We start from the raw sequence: 22,182 nt of genomic DNA, 5'->3' as shown, positions 1-22,182 counted from the left end.
GTCTTTATTTGCAGCAATAAGGAGAGAGTCTTGCTCTCCGAGGAATAAAAGATGTACAATGAACCATCTAAAAGATGTCATAACGTGAATGAATTAGTAAACACGAATGTTCAAAAACATATAATTAGTACATGTAATTTTTTTAATTTTCCCTGAACATCTCTTGCTGTTTCTTTTCACCAATTCAACGTTCTAAACCTTCTGGGTTCTTACAGTGGGAGTTTCCATCAAAAAAGAAAAAAAATTCGAACTTATTTCATCGAGGCGTTGCGATAATAACAAGAATATAGAAGCTCTTGAACAAAAATTGAATTAGTAGTAGAACAGCTGTCGACTGTAGTAATCAAAATCCAAGGCATGCAGGCGCCGATCCGTATACTTCGTTACAAATGAGACTTGAAGCACAAGTACAAAAGCTCTGGCTTGAGATAATGACAAGTACTACACCGACGTAAGAACTTGTATAACCTGCCCATCATTGAGAAAATGATACATATAATCTAAGTGCAGAAATAGCATATAACAGCATAACCCGAACCAAGCCATATATAAGAACAAGAGCATGGAGCAAGTCAGTGGCAGATTTTGGGAATTTGCGAAACGGAATTTTGTAGCTTCATAGAATGCAGAAACCGTAAGTACTGTTAGTTATCTATTTTGGGTAAAGATAGTTACCTTTTGTATAATATAGTTCAAATAGAGTACTCGCTGACACGGATCCATTTAGTAGATGACCACTTATTCCCCTTAATCACAGGGCATCCGCCTGAAATAAACATGAGTCGAAGTTAACTCAGAGGTACTACAAGTCAGCATACTTGTGAACAAGTAATAAAAGTTACAAAATTGTAAGCAGAAAGGTTTTAAATATGAACAAAATTCAAAAAGGAAGCGCAAATAAACAAATGACATTTTCCATAGGAGACATTTTAGGATGACGTAAATCTGGAATTGATGCTTCACAAAGCTAAATATCAAGAAGCTACTAACCATGTAAACTTGAAGGATCTAGACTTGCGTCAGGCCTCATGCTCCAGAAAAGCAGTGCATCGCCCATCTTAGGTTTAACTGAAAGTCCTTTTTTACCGCATTCAGATAGCTCATTCCACCAAGGCACAGAGCTAATATTCCCTTTGGCAGCGGGGAACACAGTCTCACCCCCTTCTTCAACATCTGAGCTGCGCCAAACGGGAGGAGAAAACATTTGCGAAGGATGTAAGTGGGTCTATGATGTAGTGCATCAGAAATGTGAGTATTTAGGCAGCTACGCGAGGAAACTTACAGGTACATAAGAACCGTAGCTATACGTTGGCCTCCATTCTTGGTGTTAAAGTCATCTTGAAAATAGTCAAAGTGAGGTTCATACTTCTGTCCAACTTCATAGTGGAGAACCTGAAGCCCCTCCCCCTGTTCTGTATTTGGTTTAAAAACTAGCTTGTGACTTTTACGAAACACACATAGCTACACTATTAATAGATGAATATCCTAAAGATTGCATCCCACAGAAAGGTAGTACCTCCAACTTCGAAGGCAAAAGAAAGCATTAAAAAGCACAAGAAAAAAATCAATAAGAAGGCGGATATGTGCTCAACAGCATACCTACAGGTAAAAAGGTGAAATTAGCGATTTTTTTCTCAATGTTCCTGATAATTTTATCGCGCCCTCTTGCCAAAAATGTTCCAGAGCTCGTACGAACCCTGCATACAACAGGTAAAACAATTGTACCGCACATTAAGGCGTAAAGCAAGGGAATGAAAAGAAAAACAACAGATTTTCCCTACTACATCTTATAACTGAAATGAAACGAGATAACTACGTGCGAAATAAAGACCTGCTATCTCTGCTCTTTCCGGTTTCACTATCAACTACCGATGACTTGTGCATAGTCGGTTTGGCAAGATCGATTAGGTATTCACATTCCTCCTTGGTCTGCCAACATTAGCCAACCAGGGTCAGATTCCGCCGGCTTTAGATTCCATCGAATCCCGGCACTTATTAAGCATTAATTTCTTCCAAAAGTAAATGCAATGCAATTACCCATTACAAATAAGAAATTACACACAATTATTTACTCACTCTATATACAATGCAAGATACATTGGCACAATTATTAAAAAAAAAATCCAGGACTCTCATGGATTGCTCAATTCAGCAACTTGAACAGTAATTACAAAAATGCAATCCAAAAATTTCAGAAAAATCATAAATTTTCAATGAGTGGGAGAATTAAAGGCAGCTCAGCTCAACTCAGCTCACCAAGAAATTGTGATACACAAAAGCTCTTGGCTCCCAAGAGATGGCTTCGACCCACTGCTCCCCTGCCTCATTTTCTTCATTCCTAACAAACCCACAAAATTCAATATAATTACCAAATTACCAACCGAATCAATCAAAGCAAAGAATGCAAACAGACTCGTCGCTCACCTCTCGACGCTCTGCCGCAAGATCGAGCTGAGATCGTTGGCTTTGGGGGAGCTGCCGGAGGAGCCGCTGGGGACGGAGAGGATGCCGAGGGCGAGGAGAATGAGGATGACGAAGGTGAACATCACCAGCAAGGTGAGGACCAGCGTCGTGGACGAGGCCGTCGACGTTTTGCGAGCCGGAAGGCGCGAGTGCCGATGCTTGACAGCCATTGTTGCCTCTGGGACAAGGAATTGGGGATTTGAGATCGATCGGATTGGATTTGGGAATCGGAACAGCAAGATCTGAAGCTCTGTGTCTCTGTGTGGAGAGATTGGATCAGAGCATCGAATAGTCTCTACAATTTTCTAATATTAAACGCGCTTTTGTTTTTGATTTGTTTTTTTTAAAAGATTATCAACATGTAGTGTTGCATGTCTATCAAAAAATAAAATAAAATGTTTGACATTTTAACGTGGTTGGATAGTCTGATATGTTCATTACATCGAGCAACATTAATATAAGCGACATCAACACGAAGATATGGTTGTGAATAGTTGATGGAAACATAAAGGGTTGACGTTAGCACCAACGTTTCAAAGTCACACTTGCAGGGACATTGGTGCTAATTGTGGTAAATGGTGTATGTCGGTCAATTTGCATCATTGGTAAGCTAATTTGTTTTAGTCATTTGAGGTAAGACGATATATTTTATTGTGCACAAACGATGCTAGCATAATTATATTGGGAAAATGATCTTCGTTTGATATTTTTTCTGGAGATCCTAGTGATTCTGTGATCGTGGCCGTTCATTGTATATCGTACGGTTAGTTTTCGTTAGGTACTATTTATATTTAATTTTAAAATTTAAATTTTAAAATGATTTCTGATCGCACGATGTACGATAAACGGTTACGATCACAGAATCCTTATGATCCTTAGACGGGGATCCTTTTCCATTATACTGAAACCTATTGCAAATTGATTTTTAATGAAATCTAAAAAATTAATTAATGAACAATCAAGAAATTAAACAGATTGCTTGTAAAACACTCACTGAAAGAGCACAGGAAAAACAAATCATGCATAAACGCAGCGGGAATGGGATACTACACAAATACGTTCACACCAGATTGTCTTATGTTAAACCACGAGAATATGACTGCATGTATCAATCCTGTTTGCAGCGGAAGTAAGCGGGAGAATGTCTCGGCTAAAGTTCAATCCTGTATATATTGATCCTCGTTGTCCTTGAATTCGCACTCAAGTTCTGTAAATGCGTCCCCGAACTATTTGTTGCTTTGCTTGGAGGAGCGCTGGTGATATTTCTTCTCCTCGTATAAGTTGGTGATCAATGAACCTGTCGATTCCCTTCTTGACCAAAGCCTTGTGTAAATGATCTGTCAAATTGGTTCGCGCATCCTCTCCTCCAAAGCTCGAAAAGACGTCGTATCTCCACGAAGGAGTGCTGCTAAATGAAGAAGAAGAGACAAGTTGATCGGCCATAGGAGAATTAAAGCCAGATAAACTGAAGAAAACAGCCTCTCAAAGAAGTGGAATATGCAGTATGGTATGGTAAATGGACTCTCTCTTGTTATATCACTACTCGTGTTTTCTTGCCACGCACTACTATCTTTCAATGTGAATGTGGTTGGTTTGAAGAAGATGAACTTTTCTGGCAACTTCACTTCAAAAGTGATTTTTATCATTTTTTTACTTACTATCTTTAAATGTGGAGAGAAACTTTCGTGGCAACTTCATTTCATCGACAGTGATTGATCTTTTTTTTAACGACGGGCTCATTTTTTCATCTCGTGGCACAAACACGATGCAATGCAACATGATGCTACTATGTCCATTTGTCAAACCAATCTTGCATTTAAAACGTACAAAATACGCAATTAACTTGAAATACTGTGCACTTTTAGATTATCAAGTGATTTTCTTCACCCCTTTTTTATTTTTGTACTCATGGTTTCATTTCTACCTAATTAGAGGTTGGCTTTGGGGGAGTTGCCGGAGGAGACGCTGGGGGACGGAGAGGATGCCGAGGGCAAGAAGAACGAGGAAATAAATGCTTTTAACGACTTGAACTATAAGCCTCTTGGGAGAAAAAAATTTATTCTTGAGCTACCAATCTAATTTTTTGACCAAAAAAAAAAAAAAAAAACCAATCTGGTTTGGACTTTTGAATTGAAGTGTAATTTGTGTTCTGAAACATAGAAGATTGGCCAAAGCTTTGCAATCACAGCTCCACACCAAAAGTATATTTCACTGTCCAATTAACTTACCAAATATTCATAAATACAAACATTTTACTCAGAAAATAAATATACTTGCAGAGGCTGTAAACCTTCATTTGAACTGAACCATCTGATGATCATCAACTGGTCTAAAACACACCAACAGAAGTAGGGTAGAGCCGCGCAGGCGTCTAAGCGAAACAATTCGGAACAAATGTGGAAGTCATCCTTTTCGGAGGATCCACGGAGGACTCTATGGCGGGTTGGTTGAAGTATGCGTGCTTGCTTTTCGTCCACCTGCACAAATATTTGTTCAATATCTCTGTTAAGAAAAATTGAAAACTTAAAAGTGCTTGACTAGTTGAGAAAATTAACTAACCAATCCTTGATTCCAACACGAATTTCGTTGTCACTCGCCTTCTTGTTACTGTCGTTGGCAGCAGAAGAGCTGTCCTTATCGTCTTTGCCATCGTTGTTCAAGGACTCCTTGAAACGTCTGTAATCTTCCTCCTATACACCATACACCTTCAAAAAGTTAAGCAAATGAAAATGCTACGAACTACTCTTTTGCATATGTTTCTGATCCATATGTCTCAGCTCGATAGCTCTTGACACATGATCACGTGATGAGTAAGACTGAGAGAAAGGAGATATATCCTCGGTTACACTGAACATTTTTCTCTTAACAAGTAATTTTAAAGAATGTTACCGAGAGATTGAGGGCTCGAATACATGCTGCGGCCTTGATAGCGGCAAGGAGATGCTCCTCTTCGTTAATGCGCTTCTGACACCAGAACCTCGCGATTTCTTGCTTTGTCACGCTCTCCGGAACAGCCTTCTTATCCCAGAACCTTGGAAGTGGCGGTGGTGGAGGTGGCGGCGAGAGTGAATTCCCCTGCTCGATTTGCTTCATCTTCATCAATCTTTTCGGCTAATCGAATTGCTGATTTTTCCTTTCAAAGTTGTAACAGTATAACATTAAGATTGCAAAGTGGTGGAAGAAATAATACGATCGAAATTCTTGGACATGGAACTTTCAAGTACCATCGCAACCCTCTAGAGGTAGCTACTCCTCCAACCTAACTTGCAAATTAAATGCGACTGATGGATTTGGTTTTCCAGGCACATTTCCCAGTTCTGCTTTCTAATACAAAGGAAAATTGAGTGGTAGTTGCACCTTGAAATTTCGAGTAAGATTCGACAACTTGGATTGCAGCGATTCCCAACAGAAATATTTGGTAGAATGTTCTTAAATCCATGCATCCAAAAAGTGACTTTCTTTAGTGAAGACTCGAGACGTGGAATTGGTTCCAAACAGAAACGTTTAAGTGCGACGGTCACAACTCTTAGCTGTGTTATTATTTTATAAATTGGATGACATTGTTCAAAATCAGAGTATGCTAACGAAAAAACTGCGGAGACTATTTCATTAAAAGAAAAATAATGAAACAAGAATGTCAGGACGATTACAAATTGTAGGCTATATTTTGACTGACTTGTTATCCATATAGTTACAAAGTAGCACATATACAGAAAACTAAATCAATCCTATTAGGCAAAGAAACAAAACTCTAATTCTAACAAATCAGGTTCAAAAAACCAAACATAAAAAATAAAATAAATCTAAATACGAATATTTTTCAAGAGTGATGACTTGTCATGAATCTAACACCATACCCTACAGAATGATGTCGTCACACCGAAAATTTACTTCCGTTGAAGTTTGAACAGCAAAGCCCCACAAGTCGTGCATCAGTTAAAAATTGAACAACCATAACAAGCCGGCTACCCAAAAGCCTCCACTAACTAATTAACAGGTGTTAATTTTGTTGCTACCTAAGATTTAATGGTATTTCTCCACTTGTAAGTGATAGTTCTTAGGTATTTCTCCACTTGTAAGTGATAGTTCTTAGGTTTGATTCTCGTCAAATACAAATTTAAATCGCATTATTGTGAGCTTATTGTGAGGTTAAACCAATATTCTCTCTCTTAATGTAGATAATATCATTTGTTTTAAAAAAAAATTGTTATACCGTTAATATGTGATCAATAACAATAGTATAGTCGGTATCAATAGTATATTGTAGATATCGTTGATGTGGTCGATAACTATGGTATTGTAGATGTCGTTGATGTGGTCAATAACAATGGTATAGTCGGTATCAATGGCATATTGTCGATATCGTTAATGTTCTGAACTTACCGTTGTAAATACATAATTTATGTGTTACTAATATGTCATCCGCAAGGGCATTTAACCGTAATATTTCATTCGCAACTGCATTTAACTTCAACGTACAAGGAATATTATGATTAATCTATTCCTAATGATCTGTTTAACTTAATAATTGAATTTATGTTCTTTAATCCAGATCAAATTCCAGAGCTCATGGGATTTTTTTTCCAAAATTCCCAGAAAAACCCACCTCAATTTTCACTTATTTAATCACAAATTCTATAAAATCTTCAATCACAACAAAAAGTATACAATCAAGAAATTATGGTCGCAACCCATATCATTTTTCAGTATACAAAGAAAATCCCAAAATTACACAAAAACAATCGCCACAATTCCAGCTAAGTCCCAGACGAAACGCGAAGGGCTTTCGTCTTGAACCTATACCGAGCAGCTCGAGGGATCACCTGGCTGGGCCCCATGTGAAACTGGCCGGGACTGTCAGTCATGGGGGGCCCATCGTCGTAGACGTGGCCGACGAGCCGCCCGCAGCCGTTGCACTTGATCTTCGTCCTCGTCCGTTGGATCCCCCAGTAGTTTCTGGTCTCGAAGAACGGCCTGATCTTGTCCTCCTTCTCGAACCGGAACTTGGTGGTGTCGACCGCCGCAAACGACACCGTTCCCTTGTTTCCGGCCTCGAAGAAGAAGTCCGGAGGGTAGAGGTTCGCTGCGGAAAGGTTCAGGTTGGCTCCGCACTCCGTACAGGTGTAGATCGTCGAATCGGAATAAGCCATTGGCGGAATTGGGAAATGATGTTTTTGCTGCGTTTTGGCGTTTATATGGTTTCGTTTTGTCTGGAAGCTTCCAAAACCGCGTTTAGCCGGCAAGGAAATTTCAGAATTGTGGAAAATCAGGTGGGCCCCAGCCAAATACGCAATGGGTGATCCAATTGGAAAATACAACCCGACCCGCTATTGCAGGTAAATAAAAGTTGGAGGCATCATATTACAGCGAATTTTCTAAAATTTGATTAGCAAATATTTGGATCTTTGAGCAAAAATTAGTAAATCTTGGTTTTAGATAAATTGAAGTATGTACTTCCCTATCATGCGTTTTCACAAGCAAATAAAGCTTTATTACGGGCTTGCACAAGCCGCTCAAATATTATGGGTTGATTTGAAATGTGTTTTTAAATAACTGAAAATATTTTTAGATGAAATGTTTTTGAAACCAATCTTAGTAAAAATGTAAAGTTAATCTTGGAAAAAACACTTAAAATGCTTCATGCAAAAAACACATAATTGGTGCTTCTTACAAAAAGCATTTCAAATGTTTTTGAAACTCAGAAACATTTTCTCTATAAATACTTTCAATCATTTAAAAAAATTTCCCAGACGAGCCATTTACAAGGGTTGGTAGTAACATTTTCAACTCACCGTCAACTTGGAGTTGCATGCGAAGCAAATAAAGAAAAAGAGAACGACAACAACAACAAGACCTGAACTTGGTTATCAACCTAAAACAAGAAGAAACAAAACAACAAGACTTGGGACGCGCAACGGGACTTACCATGCTGATTAACACTAATAAACTTGAATAGTTTTATACCTTTTTTATAAGCATTCCTAAACAACTTTTATGCTTATTGTAAAAGCACTTCATTAAACACGTATTCAAAATCGCAATCAAATAATTTCTCACGCTCAAGAAAAGATCTCTAATTACTTTTGTCAAGCGCACAAAAAAATCTTTTAATGAACGTTTGAGATGTGTTTTAAATGACTAAAGTTATTTTTGAGAAAATATTTTTGAAACCAATCTTTAGTAGTTAATCATGAAAAAACATTTAAAGTACTTTCTTTAAAAAGCACATAACTAACGACTCTTGTTAAAAAAAACATTTCAAGTACTTTTGAACCCAAACCATTTTCTCTAAAATCACTTTTAAAAAAAAAAAAAAAAAAAAAAAAAAAAAAAAAAACTTCCTTTATCATCATAATGCACTTTTAGCCGCTGGCAGAACACTTCCGATCAAAAAGCCCATGGCTTTGCCACAGCCCACGGCCCACATGGAGGCGGCAAAAGCTGTCTACCTTAGAGGGCAATTTCGTCTTTCAGACAAGTCGGTACCCACAATCCTCCACCCACTTTGCCTATAAATAGAGCCTTAGGGTCTCATTTCTCCTTTGGTTTGGTCGGAGAGCTTCTCCCCCAAGAGTCGAGAGCGAAATCGATCTCTCGTATTCGCCGCAAACAGAAAAACCAAATTAAACCCAAAAAAAAAATCAGAAAAACAAAGAAATCAGAATACTATTTGATTGACGAACACCACGAGCTGACTAAATTCCAGTTACAGTGAGAATTCTACTCGGAAAAAACCCTAGGGTTTGTCCTCGTCGCCGCCGCCGCCATGGATATCCGGTTTCCCTACTCGCCAGCCGAGGTGGCGAAGGTGAAATGCGTGCAGTTCGGCATCCTCAGCCCCGACGAAATTGTAATTTTCCGCTCCCTCTTTGTTCTTCGTTTTTGCGTTCATTCGGTTATCGCCTGTTTGTTTGCCGAAAAAGATTAAGAAACGTGAATTCTGTTGCGAGATTTCGAGCTGTTTACTGAGTTTGATCGATTTGGTAGTGATTGGATGATTGCTAGGGTTTATTGAATGCTGTATTCAGGTGAGTCGGAGTGGTCTGAAACAATTTTTTTTTGTGGTGTGTTTTGTTTGCAGAGGCAAATGTCTGTGGTGGAGATTGAGCACAGTGAGACTATGTTGGGAGGCAAACCGAAGACGGCTGGTTTGAGTGATCCTCGGCTTGGTACAATTGACCGGAAGTTGAAATGTGAGACTTGTACAGCCAACATGGCTGAGTGCCCTGGCCATTTTGGGCACCTTGAGCTTGCAAAACCAATGTTTCACATCGGTTTCATGAAGATTGTGTTGTCCGTGATGCGATGCGTTTGCTTCAATTGCTCGAAAATTCTAGTCGATGAGGTACTGCTTTCTTGATATTGACTAACATTGATAAGCTTGTTAGTCTTGTAACTTTGTAAGATAGATTGAAAGGTCATTTGGATGTCCCTAGCCTGTTGTATACCTCATTGTAAATTTGTTGGGTTATGTTTTGGGATGGCTTGAATGAATGCGGTGCATAAAATGAGTGTTGCCTCATGGAATCCGAAAACATAATTTTTGTTTAAAAAAAGGATCTTATACTTAAGTATGCCGACAATTGTTAACCCCAGCAAAGTTTATGTGACTTCATTTTGCAGGACGACCACAAGTTTAAGCAAGCTATGAGAATAAAGAATCCGAAAAGCAGGCTGAAAAAAATTTTGGATGCCTGCAAAAACAAAACCAAATGTGAAGGTGGTGACGAAATTGATGTCCAAGGCCAAGATACTGAAGAGCCTGTAAAGAAAAGTCGGGGTGGCTGTGGTGCTCAGCAGCCCAAGCTCTCTATTGAGGGTATGAAAATGAATGCAGAGTACAAAGCCCAAAGGAAGAAAAACGATGACCCGGAACAGCTTCCTGAACCCGTGGAAAGGAAACAGACCCTCACTGCAGAAAGGGTTGGTATACTTTAAATAGACAGATTTTCCTTGTGTCAGGCCAGCTTTTCATGATGCTAAAACATTGTTAGATTTGTATCAGGTTCTTAGTGTTTTAAAGAGAATAAGTGATGAAGACTCCCAAATATTGGGATTAAACCCAAAGTACGCTCGGCCAGATTGGATGATTCTACAAGTTCTGCCTATTCCTCCACAACCTGTGAGACCCTCTGTTATGATGGACACCTCATCCAGGAGTGAGGTAAGCTTCTTTTTTGCTGTGTTTTTTCCTTTCTGTTTAGAGAACAAGTGGCAAGCTGATAATTTTAGTAGCTAAAGAGAAAGTCTAGTATTTATTGTTGTTGGTGATAAGTTGATAACTGACTTCATGTATTTTCTGTCTCCAGGATGATTTGACTCATCAATTGGCAATGATAATTCGTCATAATGACAATCTCAGGCGGCAGGAACGAAATGGTTCTCCTGCTCATATCATTTCAGAGTTTGCACAACTTCTGCAATTCCACATTGCCACTTATTTTGACAATGAGTTGCCAGGACTACCAAGGGTATGTATACATTAAAATATATTTCTGCATGGTAACTATATTCATTTATGTTGTGTCTTTCTTTGAGTGTAGATACACATAAATTTATGTTAAGTAGTACAACTTCATTTCATGCGTACTCTGAAATGCCTCACTGAAACAGGCTACGCAGAGATCAGGGAGGCCTATTAAATCAATTTGTAGTAGACTGAAGGCAAAGGAAGGGCGTATAAGAGGCAACTTAATGGGGAAACGTGTTGATTTTTCAGCTCGGACAGTGATTACTCCCGATCCAAACATAAACATTGATCAATTAGGAGTGCCGTGGAGTATTGCTTTGAATCTCACATACCCTGAGACTGTGACTCCATATAACATTGAAAGGTAAACTTTTATCTTTTTTAATTTTCCCATCTTTGTTCTTTTCTACATTTTTCATCTTCCTAGTTTATTCAGTATTGATGGAATATTATTCAATAACAAACAGGTTGAAGGAGCTTGTTGAGTATGGCCCCCATCCTCCGCCCGGTAAAACTGGTGCGAAGTATATAATAAGAGATGATGGGCAAAGGCTTGATCTTCGTTATTTGAAGAAAAGCAGTGATCATCATTTGGAGCTTGGATATAAGGCATTGCTCTTTCATTCTGATAAGTTTTGATTTGGGTCTTTTCTGTTTGAGAGTAAATTTTGAACTTCTACTATTGTGGCTTCAGGTGGAACGTCATTTGAATGATGGAGACTTTGTCCTCTTTAATCGACAACCTAGTCTCCATAAAATGTCTATCATGGGCCACAGAATCAAGATCATGCCATACTCGACATTCCGATTGAATTTGTCTGTGACCTCGCCATATAATGCTGACTTTGACGGGGATGAAATGAATATGCACGTGCCCCAGTCCTTTGAAACCAGGGCCGAAGTTTTGGAGCTCATGATGGTGCCAAAATGCATCGTCTCACCTCAGGCTAATCGACCTGTCATGGGAATTGTGCAGGACACACTTTTAGGTTGTCGTAAGATCACTAAGAGGGACACCTTCATAGAGAAGGTAACTGATTCACCCCTATTTTACCCTTTGAATATCGTGTTTTGTTAATATTTTTTTTTATTTTTTATTTTATGCAAAAGGAGTCTTACCCTCACTAATTCTTTTCAGGATGTTTTCATGAATATCTTGATGTGGTGGGAGGATTTTGATGGAAAGGTTCCTGCTCCTGCGATTTTGAAGCCCCGGCCACTATGGACTGGAAAACAGGTGTTTAATCTTATAATACCAAAACAAATAAATCTCCAAAGAACTTCTGCATGGCACTCAGAATCAGAGAGTGGGAACATAACTCCAGGGGATACTCTTGTTAGAATAGAAAAGGGTGAATTGCTTTCTGGAACTCTCTGCAAGAAGGCCCTTGGAACTTCTACAGGAAGTCTTATCCATGTTATATGGTATGCAAATTTTCTCTTGTTAGTTCACTCTATTAAGTTAAGAAATACATTTGTGTGTATGGTCTTGGTGAAGTTCATACCCTCAGTTTATGATGCACCATACAATAGGGCCTTTGCTTCCATCAAACATATAATTTGACCACTTTGGCTTGGTGTGCAGGGAAGAGGTTGGTCCAGATGCAGCCCGCAAGTTTCTGGGTCATACCCAATGGCTTGTGAATTACTGGCTGCTGCAGAATGCTTTTAGCATCGGAATTGGAGATACTATTGCTGATGCAGCCACAATGGAGAAAATCAATGAAACAATTTCCAAGGCAAAAAATGAGGTGAAGGATCTTATAAGTAAAGCCCAATCCAAGCAGCTGGAGGCTGAACCTGGACGAACCATGATGGATTCGTTTGAAAACAAAGTGAACCAGGTGTGCTACTTGGCTTTTTGCCTGCAGTTTATTCTTGTTTGCCTGCATCTTGTTGAGTAATAATGTATTTGATTTTTCCAGGTGTTGAATAGGGCTCGTGATGACGCTGGAAGTAGTGCTCAAAAGAGTTTAGATGAGAGCAACAATCTTAAGGCCATGGTTACAGCAGGGTCCAAAGGGAGTTTTATCAACATATCACAGATGACTGCTTGTGTGGGACAGCAGAATGTTGAGGGTAAGCGAATCCCGTATGGGTTCATAGACCGGACGTTGCCCCACTTTACTAAAGATGATTACGGACCAGAAAGTCGTGGATTTGTAGAAAATTCATATCTGCGTGGACTAACTCCACAGGAGTTCTTTTTTCATGCTATGGGTGGTAGGGAAGGTCTTATAGATACTGCTGTTAAGACATCTGAGACTGGGTACATCCAAAGGAGACTGGTGAAGGCTATGGAGGATATTATGGTGAAATATGATGGCACAGTACGTAATTCTTTAGGCGATGTCATTCAGTTTCTATATGGGGAAGATGGGATGGATGCTGTTTGGATAGAATCGCAAAAGCTGGATTCTTTGAAAATGAAAAAAACAGAATTTGATAGGACTTTTACTTATGAGTTGGATGATGAAAATTGGAATCCCGACTACATGTTGCATGAACATGTTGAGGATCTCAAAACGATTAGAGAGTTCCGTAATGTGTTTGATGCAGAAGTTCAGAAACTTGAAACAGATAGATTACAACTGGGAACAGAGATTGCAGTCACAGGGGATAATTCTTGGCCACTGCCTGTTAACTTGAAGAGGCTTATTTGGAATGCACAAAAAACCTTTAAGATTGACTTCCGAAGGACTTCTGATATGCATCCAATGGAAATTGTGGAAGCTATTGACAAGCTCCAGGAGAGACTGAAAGTTGTTCCTGGTGATGACCAGTTGAGTGTCGAAGCGCAGAAGAACGCAACGTTGTTTTTCAACATTTTACTTCGCAGCACTTTCGCAAGCAAACGGGTGTTGGATGAGTACAGGCTTACTCGTGAAGCATTTGAGTGGGTTATTGGGGAGATAGAATCACGCTTCCTGCAATCGCTTGTAGCACCAGGGGAAATGATTGGTTGTGTTGCTGCACAGTCTATTGGAGAGCCTGCCACTCAGATGACACTGAATACTTTCCACTACGCTGGTGTGAGTGCAAAGAATGTTACCCTAGGTGTCCCCAGGTTAAGGGAAATTATTAATGTTGCCAAGAGAATCAAAACGCCATCCCTGTCTGTCTACTTAAAGGCTGAAGCTAATAAAACAAAGGAGCGGGCCAAGAATGTGCAGTGTGCTTTGGAATACACCACTCTGCGAAGTGTAACTCAAGCTACAGAAGTATGGTACGATCCAGACCCCACAAGCACAGTAATTGAAGAGGATATAGATTTTGTGAAAGCTTATTATGAAATGCCAGATGAAGAGGTTAATCCTGATAAAATTTCACCTTGGTTGCTTCGCATTGAGTTGAATCGCGAAATGATGGTGGATAAGAAGTTGAGCATGGCTGACATTGCTGAGAAGATTAACCTTGAATTTGACGATGATTTGACTTGTATCTTCAATGACGACAATGCTGAAAAATTGATCCTTCGTATCCGTATCATGAATGCTGAAGCTCCAAAAGGGGAGATGGTTGATGAATCTGCTGAAGATGATGTTTTTCTGAAGAAGATTGAGAGTAACATGCTGACAGAGATGGCTCTTCGTGGTATTCCAGATATTAACAAAGTGTTCATTAAACACGGTAAAGTTAACAAGTTCGATCAGAATGAAGGATTTAAAGCGGAGCAAGAGTGGATGCTGGATACCGAAGGGGTTAATCTCTTAGCTGTTCTGTGCCATGATGATGTTGATGCTAGGCGCACAACTAGTAATCATTTGATTGAAATTCTGGAAATTCTCGGAATTGAGGCAGTTCGTCGGTCATTGTTGGATGAGCTGAGGGTTGTTATATCGTTTGATGGGTCCTATGTTAATTATCGGCATCTCGCTATCCTTTGTGACACGATGACCTACCGTGGGCACTTAATGGCAATAACCCGTCATGGCATTAATAGAAATGACACTGGTCCTATGATGAGGTGCTCCTTTGAAGAGACTGTTGATATTCTTCTTGATGCTGCAGTGTTCGCAGAGACGGATTATTTAAGAGGTGTGACAGAAAATATAATGTTAGGACAACTTGCACCAATTGGAACAGGAGATTGTGCCCTGTATCTCAATGATGAGATGCTGAAGAATGCCATTGAGCTGCAGCTGCCCAGTTACATGGATGGTCTTGATTTTGGTATGACACCGTCTCGTTCTCCAGTGTCAGGAACACCATATCACGAGGGCATGATGTCCCCTAATTATTTGTTGAGCCCGAATCTTCGGTTGTCGCCAATTTCAGATGCTCAGTTTTCTCCATATGTTGGAGGAATGGCATTCTCTCCTACTTCCTCTCCAGGCTACAGCCCATCATCCCCTGGATACAGCCCTTCCTCGCCCGGATACAGCCCCACTTCTCCTGGGTACAGTCCCACCTCACCAGGGTATAGCCCCACTTCTCCTGGGTACAGTCCCACCTCTCCGACATATAGTCCTAGTTCTCCCGGCTATAGTCCCACCAGTCCAGCTTACTCTCCTACGAGCCCATCATACTCGCCAACCTCTCCCAGCTACAGCCCCACCTCACCAAGCTACAGTCCCACCTCACCAAGCTACAGCCCCACTTCCCCTGCTTACAGCCCCACTTCCCCCGCTTACAGCCCCACTTCCCCCGCATATAGCCCCACTTCCCCATCGTACAGTCCCACGTCTCCTTCATACAGCCCAACTTCGCCTTCCTACAGCCCAACTTCACCCTCCTACAGCCCAACTTCTCCCTCCTACAGCCCCACATCTCCATCCTACAGCCCTACCTCGCCAGCCTACAGCCCAACTTCTCCTGGTTACAGCCCAACCTCGCCCAGTTATAGTCCAACCTCGCCCAGTTACAGCCCCACATCTCCAAGCTATAATCCTCAGTCTGCCAAGTACAGTCCATCATCAGCTTACTCTCCAAGCAGTCCAAGATTGTCACCATCTAGTCCATACAGTCCTACCTCTCCGAACTACAGGTGAGCTGTCTTTTGAACTGCACTTATGGTATTAGAATTGCTGCATGCTGGCTGATCAGTGCTGATGATTAGAATTAGTACTCTCACAGTTGATCTCTTCAGTTCTAACCCTCTGTCTTGCTGCCTCTCTTTTCCAGTAATCATATTTATTGAGTTGAGGAAATCTCATGTTATCTACTAATTATGTCTTCTTTTATTTGCAGCCCAACCTCACCATCATATTCACCCACATCTCCATCGTACTCTCCCTCAAGCCCCACATACAGTCCGGGCAGGTAAACTTACTTTGGTCGCCTCTATACCGCACCTTCCTAGATTTTCCTGTCCAATTTCGTACTTTTGGAGTTTATTTGGTTTTATTCTTGTGTAAGTTTGTTGAAAAATGATATCTTGTTCTAATATTTATTCATGTTCAGCCCTTTGACTTCTGGAGTGAGCCCAGACTATAGCCCGAGTTCCCCTCAGTTTAGGTAAACTGTGAAACAAACTTTGTTTTCCTCTGAATATTTCTATTTTGATCTTCATTGCACCTAGATGTGTCCTAATGCTTGTGAATTTTCCTCTCGTCGCTTTTATTTCTGTGCAGTCCAAGTGCTGGATACTCACCTAGTCAACCAGGTTACTCGCCATCATCTACTAGCCAGTAGATGATACGGAGGTATATTTCTTGAATCCATCATCTTGTGGATGTCTATTTATCCAAATGGAGATTTCAGTTTCTTCTTCAAGCCTTCATCTTTGGGTTATTAGGATTGATCTACGTCACCAGTTATGTTCATTTTCACGTCTCTCAAACATAAAATGCCTCCTCAAGCTTTTGACTCGAGCACTTGTATATCTCATTCATTTATACGCGTAAAGTTTTATAGTTGCACCATACAGTTTTGTAGTTAAATTGTGTGTGGTCCCGGTTGTTTTCATTCTGGAAAAAGGAAATTGCTTGTAAGCAAGTCGGAATGGAAAATGAAACGATGTTTTGGTCGGAGGAAAATTTCAGAGTAGGCTCCCAAAATGCACGCCAGTAGCTAGGGAATGAAAATGATATAAAATGATACTTCATTGGCTTTTATTCATGGTTGTTTTGTCTAAATCTACAGCTCGCCTGCTACCATCGAGGAGCAGACTAATTGGAACCGAGAAGTCGCGTACAAGTTGGCCGCTTCATGGCGGTTTGTGAGCTTGCCGTACATATTATAATCCCGTAAACAGTGGAGGATATCTCCAGGACTAGTTTTTACCAGCATCGGTTCAGATATCCCGGGAGAATGTATCTTAACTTTGTAACACTTTGTGTTTTCGGTGCCCAAAACTTCGTATGTGTCGGATATTTTCCTGTCGAGATGAGTTGAAACTGTAAAAAGTTATACATTCTCGGTCGGGTATTTTTGTGTCTTTGTTAGTGCGAGGATGACGAGTATGTTGAGAGTTCTGGTTCTGAACTTATAACCAGTTCATAGATTTATAAAATTGCACACGTTGCTATCACAAACTGTTTTAAACCCCCTTGCCGCTGCTTATCACACAATGAACGCTTCCACCATTTCATTACACAATCTATGGGTTTGAAGAGGCCAATCTCATAAAAGGTTAAAGTACCAAGCATTGAAATTGACGGTGAATGATTGCTTAATCTGTGGCACATTAGTACTTAACCTAAAAAATTATGTGGCTTTATTTACTTCTTGCTTTCCTAGAAGGAATATTTTTAAATAACTATATTTATTGAATTTAGATGCAAGATGACATACACACTACTTTAGTCAATTGACACAACTAACATAGAATGAATGGTAATATTATTGCGATTCCTGACTTCTCCTACGCCTATTTAGTTAGAATGGGAATTGCTCTTTGTTGTCTATTAGATCGATGATGCTACGTTCGCATATTTTAGTATTCTCTTCGTTACTGAGACATAAAAAATCATGAATTAAATTGATTAGAGGTGTAGTTCATCGCATACTCATTCCTTCTCTTGATTATTTCTTACATTCTTGAATCATGAATTTCCCATTTCGAAGTTAGCATGAGAGAAAAAAAATGATTTTCCTTCTTGTAATAATGAAAAAGAAGGTGTTTTCTCTTCAATGTGATCACTACTTCTTGTATTTTTTCACAAACAATATCGTTGGTAAGTTAAATTGTTAGTTGTTAAAGGGAAAAACAATCGGTAGACTTGAACACACATCAACACCAAGCTACATATTGATTACTTTCCGCAACTACGATAAAGCGTCATCTTCTCGGGTCACCAACTGTTATTACCATAAACATTATGGACTCGCTTTGTATCGCTCACTCGCGTTTTGTCTCGTTGGGCCTAGGCCTTATATTATCGTACTTTCAGTTAATCTCATAAGTCGGTACTCGAGGGCAATTTCGTGCTTTGACAAAGTCGGCAAACCCCAAGATATAAATACCCCCTCTTGCCCTCACCAAGTCAAGATTCCTCATTTTTCGGAGGTACGCGACTCGCGAGGGCGAAATCGATCTCTCGTTGGCGTAGAAATCAAAGAATTCAAATCGAAAATTCGAACCAGAAAATTGCAGATGCTGATCGAAGAACAAACCAAAAAATAACAAAATCTGAACAAAAATCTGAAAAATCACATACCCTAGGGTTTCTTTTTGCGTAAGCTGATTGATTGATTACAGTATATTGGAAGGGATGAGAAAGGTATTGGATAGGGAGGGCAGACAATCCAGGTCCTTCCCGGGCTACTCTCCAACCTACAGTCCTCCATCTGCAAATTAAACTTGAGCCGTCATTTCGTACATTGCTTTGCGGCACAAGTGTTGGTGATCGCGTGCTTGACGGCGTGGAGAAAGTAGCATATGATAACAAGCTTGGTTCTGAACTTGGAACAAGTTTGTAATTTTCGAAAATTAAACAACAATTAAAAATCACATCCGACTTTGGATATTGCCCTGATGCCACGTGGAGGGGGCAATGCATTCCAAGTTTTTTTAAGGAAAAATTAGTATCCGGTTCTTAGTTTCTAATGTTCATTAACTAAGATCTTATCAGTTTTGAGATTTCGATCAAAGTCCCTAACATTAATATATTAATGAATTACATGTAAGTTACATAATTTCTATAATAAAAATTAGTAATTGATATAGAGTTTTAATACTCACATCCTTATTAAACTCCTAATTAATTTTCAATTCAAACATTTCCAAAATATAAAAAATAAAATTATAATAAGTTTTGTACCCATTAAATTAAATTTTTTTGACCAAAAAAAAATTTTCAATTTTTTAATCTTATATATACCCATTCTTAAATATACCAATTTGTTATATGAAAAATGTACCCTTTTTTTAATATAAAATGTACCCATTTTTTTTATATAAAATTCATTCAATCTTTTCTTTAATCTAATTTTTAAACTTATATTGGTACATTCTATTTCGTTGATCTGAAAATGTATTTATGTCAAGTTTAATGAAAGAAGTTTAATAATATTATTAAGCTTAATATCTTTTTTTTTTCTTTTTTTGTGTTTTTGAAGAATGTACTCATGTTTTGGTACAATAATTTTTTGGTTAGTTTTCATGAACGTACCCACAGAATATATTGGAGAGTATAATATTCATCTTTAATATTTTTAATCTCATATGGGTTTTATTTAAAATCTCATTATATAAATAACTACAAATTTCATTTTTAATTTAAAAATATAATAACCTACATAGAAAGACATTATTACATTAATGTCAGAGACTTCGATCAAAAACTAAAAACCACAAAAGTTTCAGTCAAAGAACATTGGTAGTTAAGAACCGCATCTAAAGTGTCCATTTTTTTAATTTTTGTTGGCAAAAACCTTTTCCGTTCCACTTCACACAATCTGTTATTGTGAAGTCAACATTCTCATTCCCTTTCCGGCTTCCCCAAAGCCCCTAAAGACATTTCTGCGTATATAAATGTCTTTAGGGGCTTTGAGAGAAGGGATCTCTATTTTTTTTTTTTTATAAAAATGGGAATTAGTTGTGGAGTCCACATCATATCGAACTTTAATGATCTGAATTGTCTATTTTTTAAGTTGCACCCCATAGATCATCCTTGCAAAATATTAGCCAAATCGGAAATATTTAAGACATCTAATTGGGTTCAAAGAAATTAACGAATACTTTCTTATATAAGAAACAATGAAATTTAATCTTGATAATTAAATAGGCAAATGGTTTCGGATTGAAATGATTTTAGTAAGGATAATATATGAATCGAGACTTACAAAATAAACGGTTCAAATCGTTGAAGTTCGATATGAAGTGGGTCCCACACCTAATTCCCATTTTAAAAAAAATAGGGATCCCTTTGCATAAAGGACCTATAAATAAATAAATACACACACACACACTAGATGAAGGCCACACATTGTGTGTAAATATAAAAATTAAAAAAATAATAATCTATATATATAAAGGGAGAAGGCCAGTTTGGTGAAGCATTTAGAAATACCAAAAAAGTCCCTTTGCTTCCTTCACAATCAAAGTCCAAAAAATCCCAAAATCGAGGACAAAAATGTAAAAAAGAATTTAAATTATCAGAAACTGTATTGGAAACAAAATATGGTAATTAAAAAAATCATGATAATTATCCTCTAAAAGTTAGCAATTATGGAGAGCAGTTAGAAAGCAAGAATGAGAGTTTGGTGTCCAAGGCTTCACCAAAAAGTTTTGGACAAAAAAGCCCCCCGAACCAAAAAAATCAAAACTGGCTGAAAATAGTAGAAACAAATTCGCAAGGGTAATTTTGTCATAAAAAACTGAAATAATAAAAAAAAAGAATGGATTAAAACCACGTGGGTTAAGCTGTAAAGAGAAGAAGTTTTGTGGAAAAAGAGACAAATGGTAAATACAAACGGTTAAAACCGGATGAATTTCACTCCACTCCATTTGCACGTTGCACTTGCCACCTATAATTCCGGATGATTTTCTCCCTTAATAATAAAAACAATCAATAAAAAACATTAAAATAATTAAAAACACCATGTTTATAAGGTTGAGGATCCTCTCCAGATACCTCATTCAAATAAATTCAAATTTTGTTTTATTTGGAAAAAAATAAAGCCCCGTGCCTCCTCTATTTTAGGAGGGAGAGATATTAATATCTCACAAAAATATATTAAAAATTAAGAAACCAACCAACGTGGGAGAATCCTACTTATCCTATCATTCTTCTCTCCTTGAATTTCTTTTATTTAATCAATTTCAACTTCCGTTAGATCAAAATTTCCACCCACTACCAAGCAGTAACTCCCCATATTCAGTTATTTGCAGTTTACAAATTTCACTTCAATACCTTTCATATGCTCAGCCAATGAAAAAATTTCTAAGCGTAAAATGAAAAGGATGTTCAAAACTAGAGAGCAGTTTATGATTCCCACGATCTGAGTTCAGTTGAAGGTTACACAATAACTACCCACATACCACCACTGCATACAAATTAATAATCGAAAAGAGGCCAATTTTTGAAAGCAGACTCCGGGACGCGCTTGGAACCCATCCTTCTTCACACATTGGATCCCGGACGCCCACTTTCAGGAGCCCAGTCTCCTGGCCGTTGCTCATCTCTCTCCCGATCGTAATATTTAAGTAAGTTATTATCTGTATTCGGTGTTGGCGGTGGAGATAAATGTGATCTGGTGTTATGTGGGTTCTTTTAACTTCTTCCTTTGAAATCTTCATTGTGTGTTTTTAAAAATTTCAATCAGATTATGAGTTTCACTTTTGATTATCTTAATGTGCTATACGTGTGCTATGGTAATTTTAAAAATTATTTGTTTTCATTCTTAGGATATTTACAAGAATACCCACAAAAAATGAAGAAGGAACCTATTGATAAGATCTCAAACAGACGTGTCTCTATTTTTACACGTAGTTGGGAGATATCTGTCGGAGTAAAAACTACTGATCTAAGCCAACTGATTCTCAAAAAGTGGAAAAAGAAGAAGCATGAGCAGTATGTATCCTAAATTATATACAAATTTGTTACAAGAAATCTAACATTATATATACCTTCAATATATAGGTGGCACATGAAAAAGGCTATGGAAGAATTAAAACCTTCAACAACTCCTCAGATCATACGTATTTGGAATAAAGTCCAACAAATAAGGTACAACACCATTTCTTACGTATTTATTTTTAATGGCATTCTCTATATCATTCTACAAATTAATTATCTCAAATTATAAAATAAAATAAAACAATTTATAGGTGCAGAAAAAAGATTAACAGTGGCCAAACAACT

The 22,182-nt window shown here is 38.4% G+C and overlaps 4 protein-coding genes across 4 annotated transcripts; 1 reads left to right on the top strand and 3 right to left on the bottom strand.

The window, feature by feature from the left end:
• Positions 1-66: 66 nt before the first annotated feature.
• Positions 67-2,892, bottom strand: LOC137748930 (probable prolyl 4-hydroxylase 10). The gene is made up of 8 exons (XM_068489121.1): positions 2,425-2,892; positions 2,257-2,338; positions 1,832-1,929; positions 1,600-1,697; positions 1,283-1,412; positions 991-1,178; positions 676-766; positions 67-468 (listed from the first exon to the last, which is right to left on the bottom strand). The coding sequence occupies exons 1-7, from the start codon at positions 2,631-2,633 to the stop codon at positions 693-695; spliced, it is 879 nt and encodes a 292-aa protein (XP_068345222.1). The 5' UTR covers positions 2,634-2,892; the 3' UTR covers positions 67-468; positions 676-692.
• Positions 2,893-4,729: 1,837 nt separating this feature from the next.
• Positions 4,730-5,634, bottom strand: LOC137746647 (uncharacterized). The gene is made up of 3 exons (XM_068486652.1): positions 5,353-5,634; positions 5,023-5,153; positions 4,730-4,940 (listed from the first exon to the last, which is right to left on the bottom strand). Exons 1-3 carry the CDS (start codon positions 5,560-5,562, stop codon positions 4,835-4,837), a joined length of 447 nt encoding a protein of 148 aa, XP_068342753.1. The 5' UTR covers positions 5,563-5,634; the 3' UTR covers positions 4,730-4,834.
• A 1,303-nt stretch (positions 5,635-6,937) lies between these two features.
• Positions 6,938-7,660, bottom strand: LOC137748892 (uncharacterized). Its single transcript, XM_068489085.1, has one exon. It carries the CDS (start codon positions 7,611-7,613, stop codon positions 7,221-7,223), a length of 393 nt encoding a protein of 130 aa, XP_068345186.1. The 5' UTR covers positions 7,614-7,660; the 3' UTR covers positions 6,938-7,220.
• A 1,362-nt stretch (positions 7,661-9,022) lies between these two features.
• On the top strand, positions 9,023-17,409 carry LOC137746552 (DNA-directed RNA polymerase II subunit RPB1). Its single transcript, XM_068486568.1, has 15 exons — positions 9,023-9,313; positions 9,545-9,808; positions 10,087-10,386; positions 10,469-10,627; positions 10,773-10,934; positions 11,077-11,297; positions 11,401-11,542; positions 11,628-11,963; positions 12,072-12,358; positions 12,519-12,777; positions 12,859-15,920; positions 16,124-16,195; positions 16,337-16,390; positions 16,507-16,578; positions 17,018-17,409. The coding sequence occupies exons 1-14, from the start codon at positions 9,230-9,232 to the stop codon at positions 16,565-16,567; spliced, it is 5,463 nt and encodes a 1,820-aa protein (XP_068342669.1). The 5' UTR covers positions 9,023-9,229; the 3' UTR covers positions 16,568-16,578; positions 17,018-17,409.
• Positions 17,410-22,182: the final 4,773 nt, after the last annotated feature.

Source organism: Pyrus communis, chromosome 10, assembly GCF_963583255.1.
Source record: "Pyrus communis chromosome 10, drPyrComm1.1, whole genome shotgun sequence".
NCBI lineage: Eukaryota > Viridiplantae > Streptophyta > Magnoliopsida > Rosales > Rosaceae > Pyrus > Pyrus communis.
Note: the sequence above shows the minus strand (reverse complement) of the source record. Positions and strands in the feature narration are given on the sequence as shown.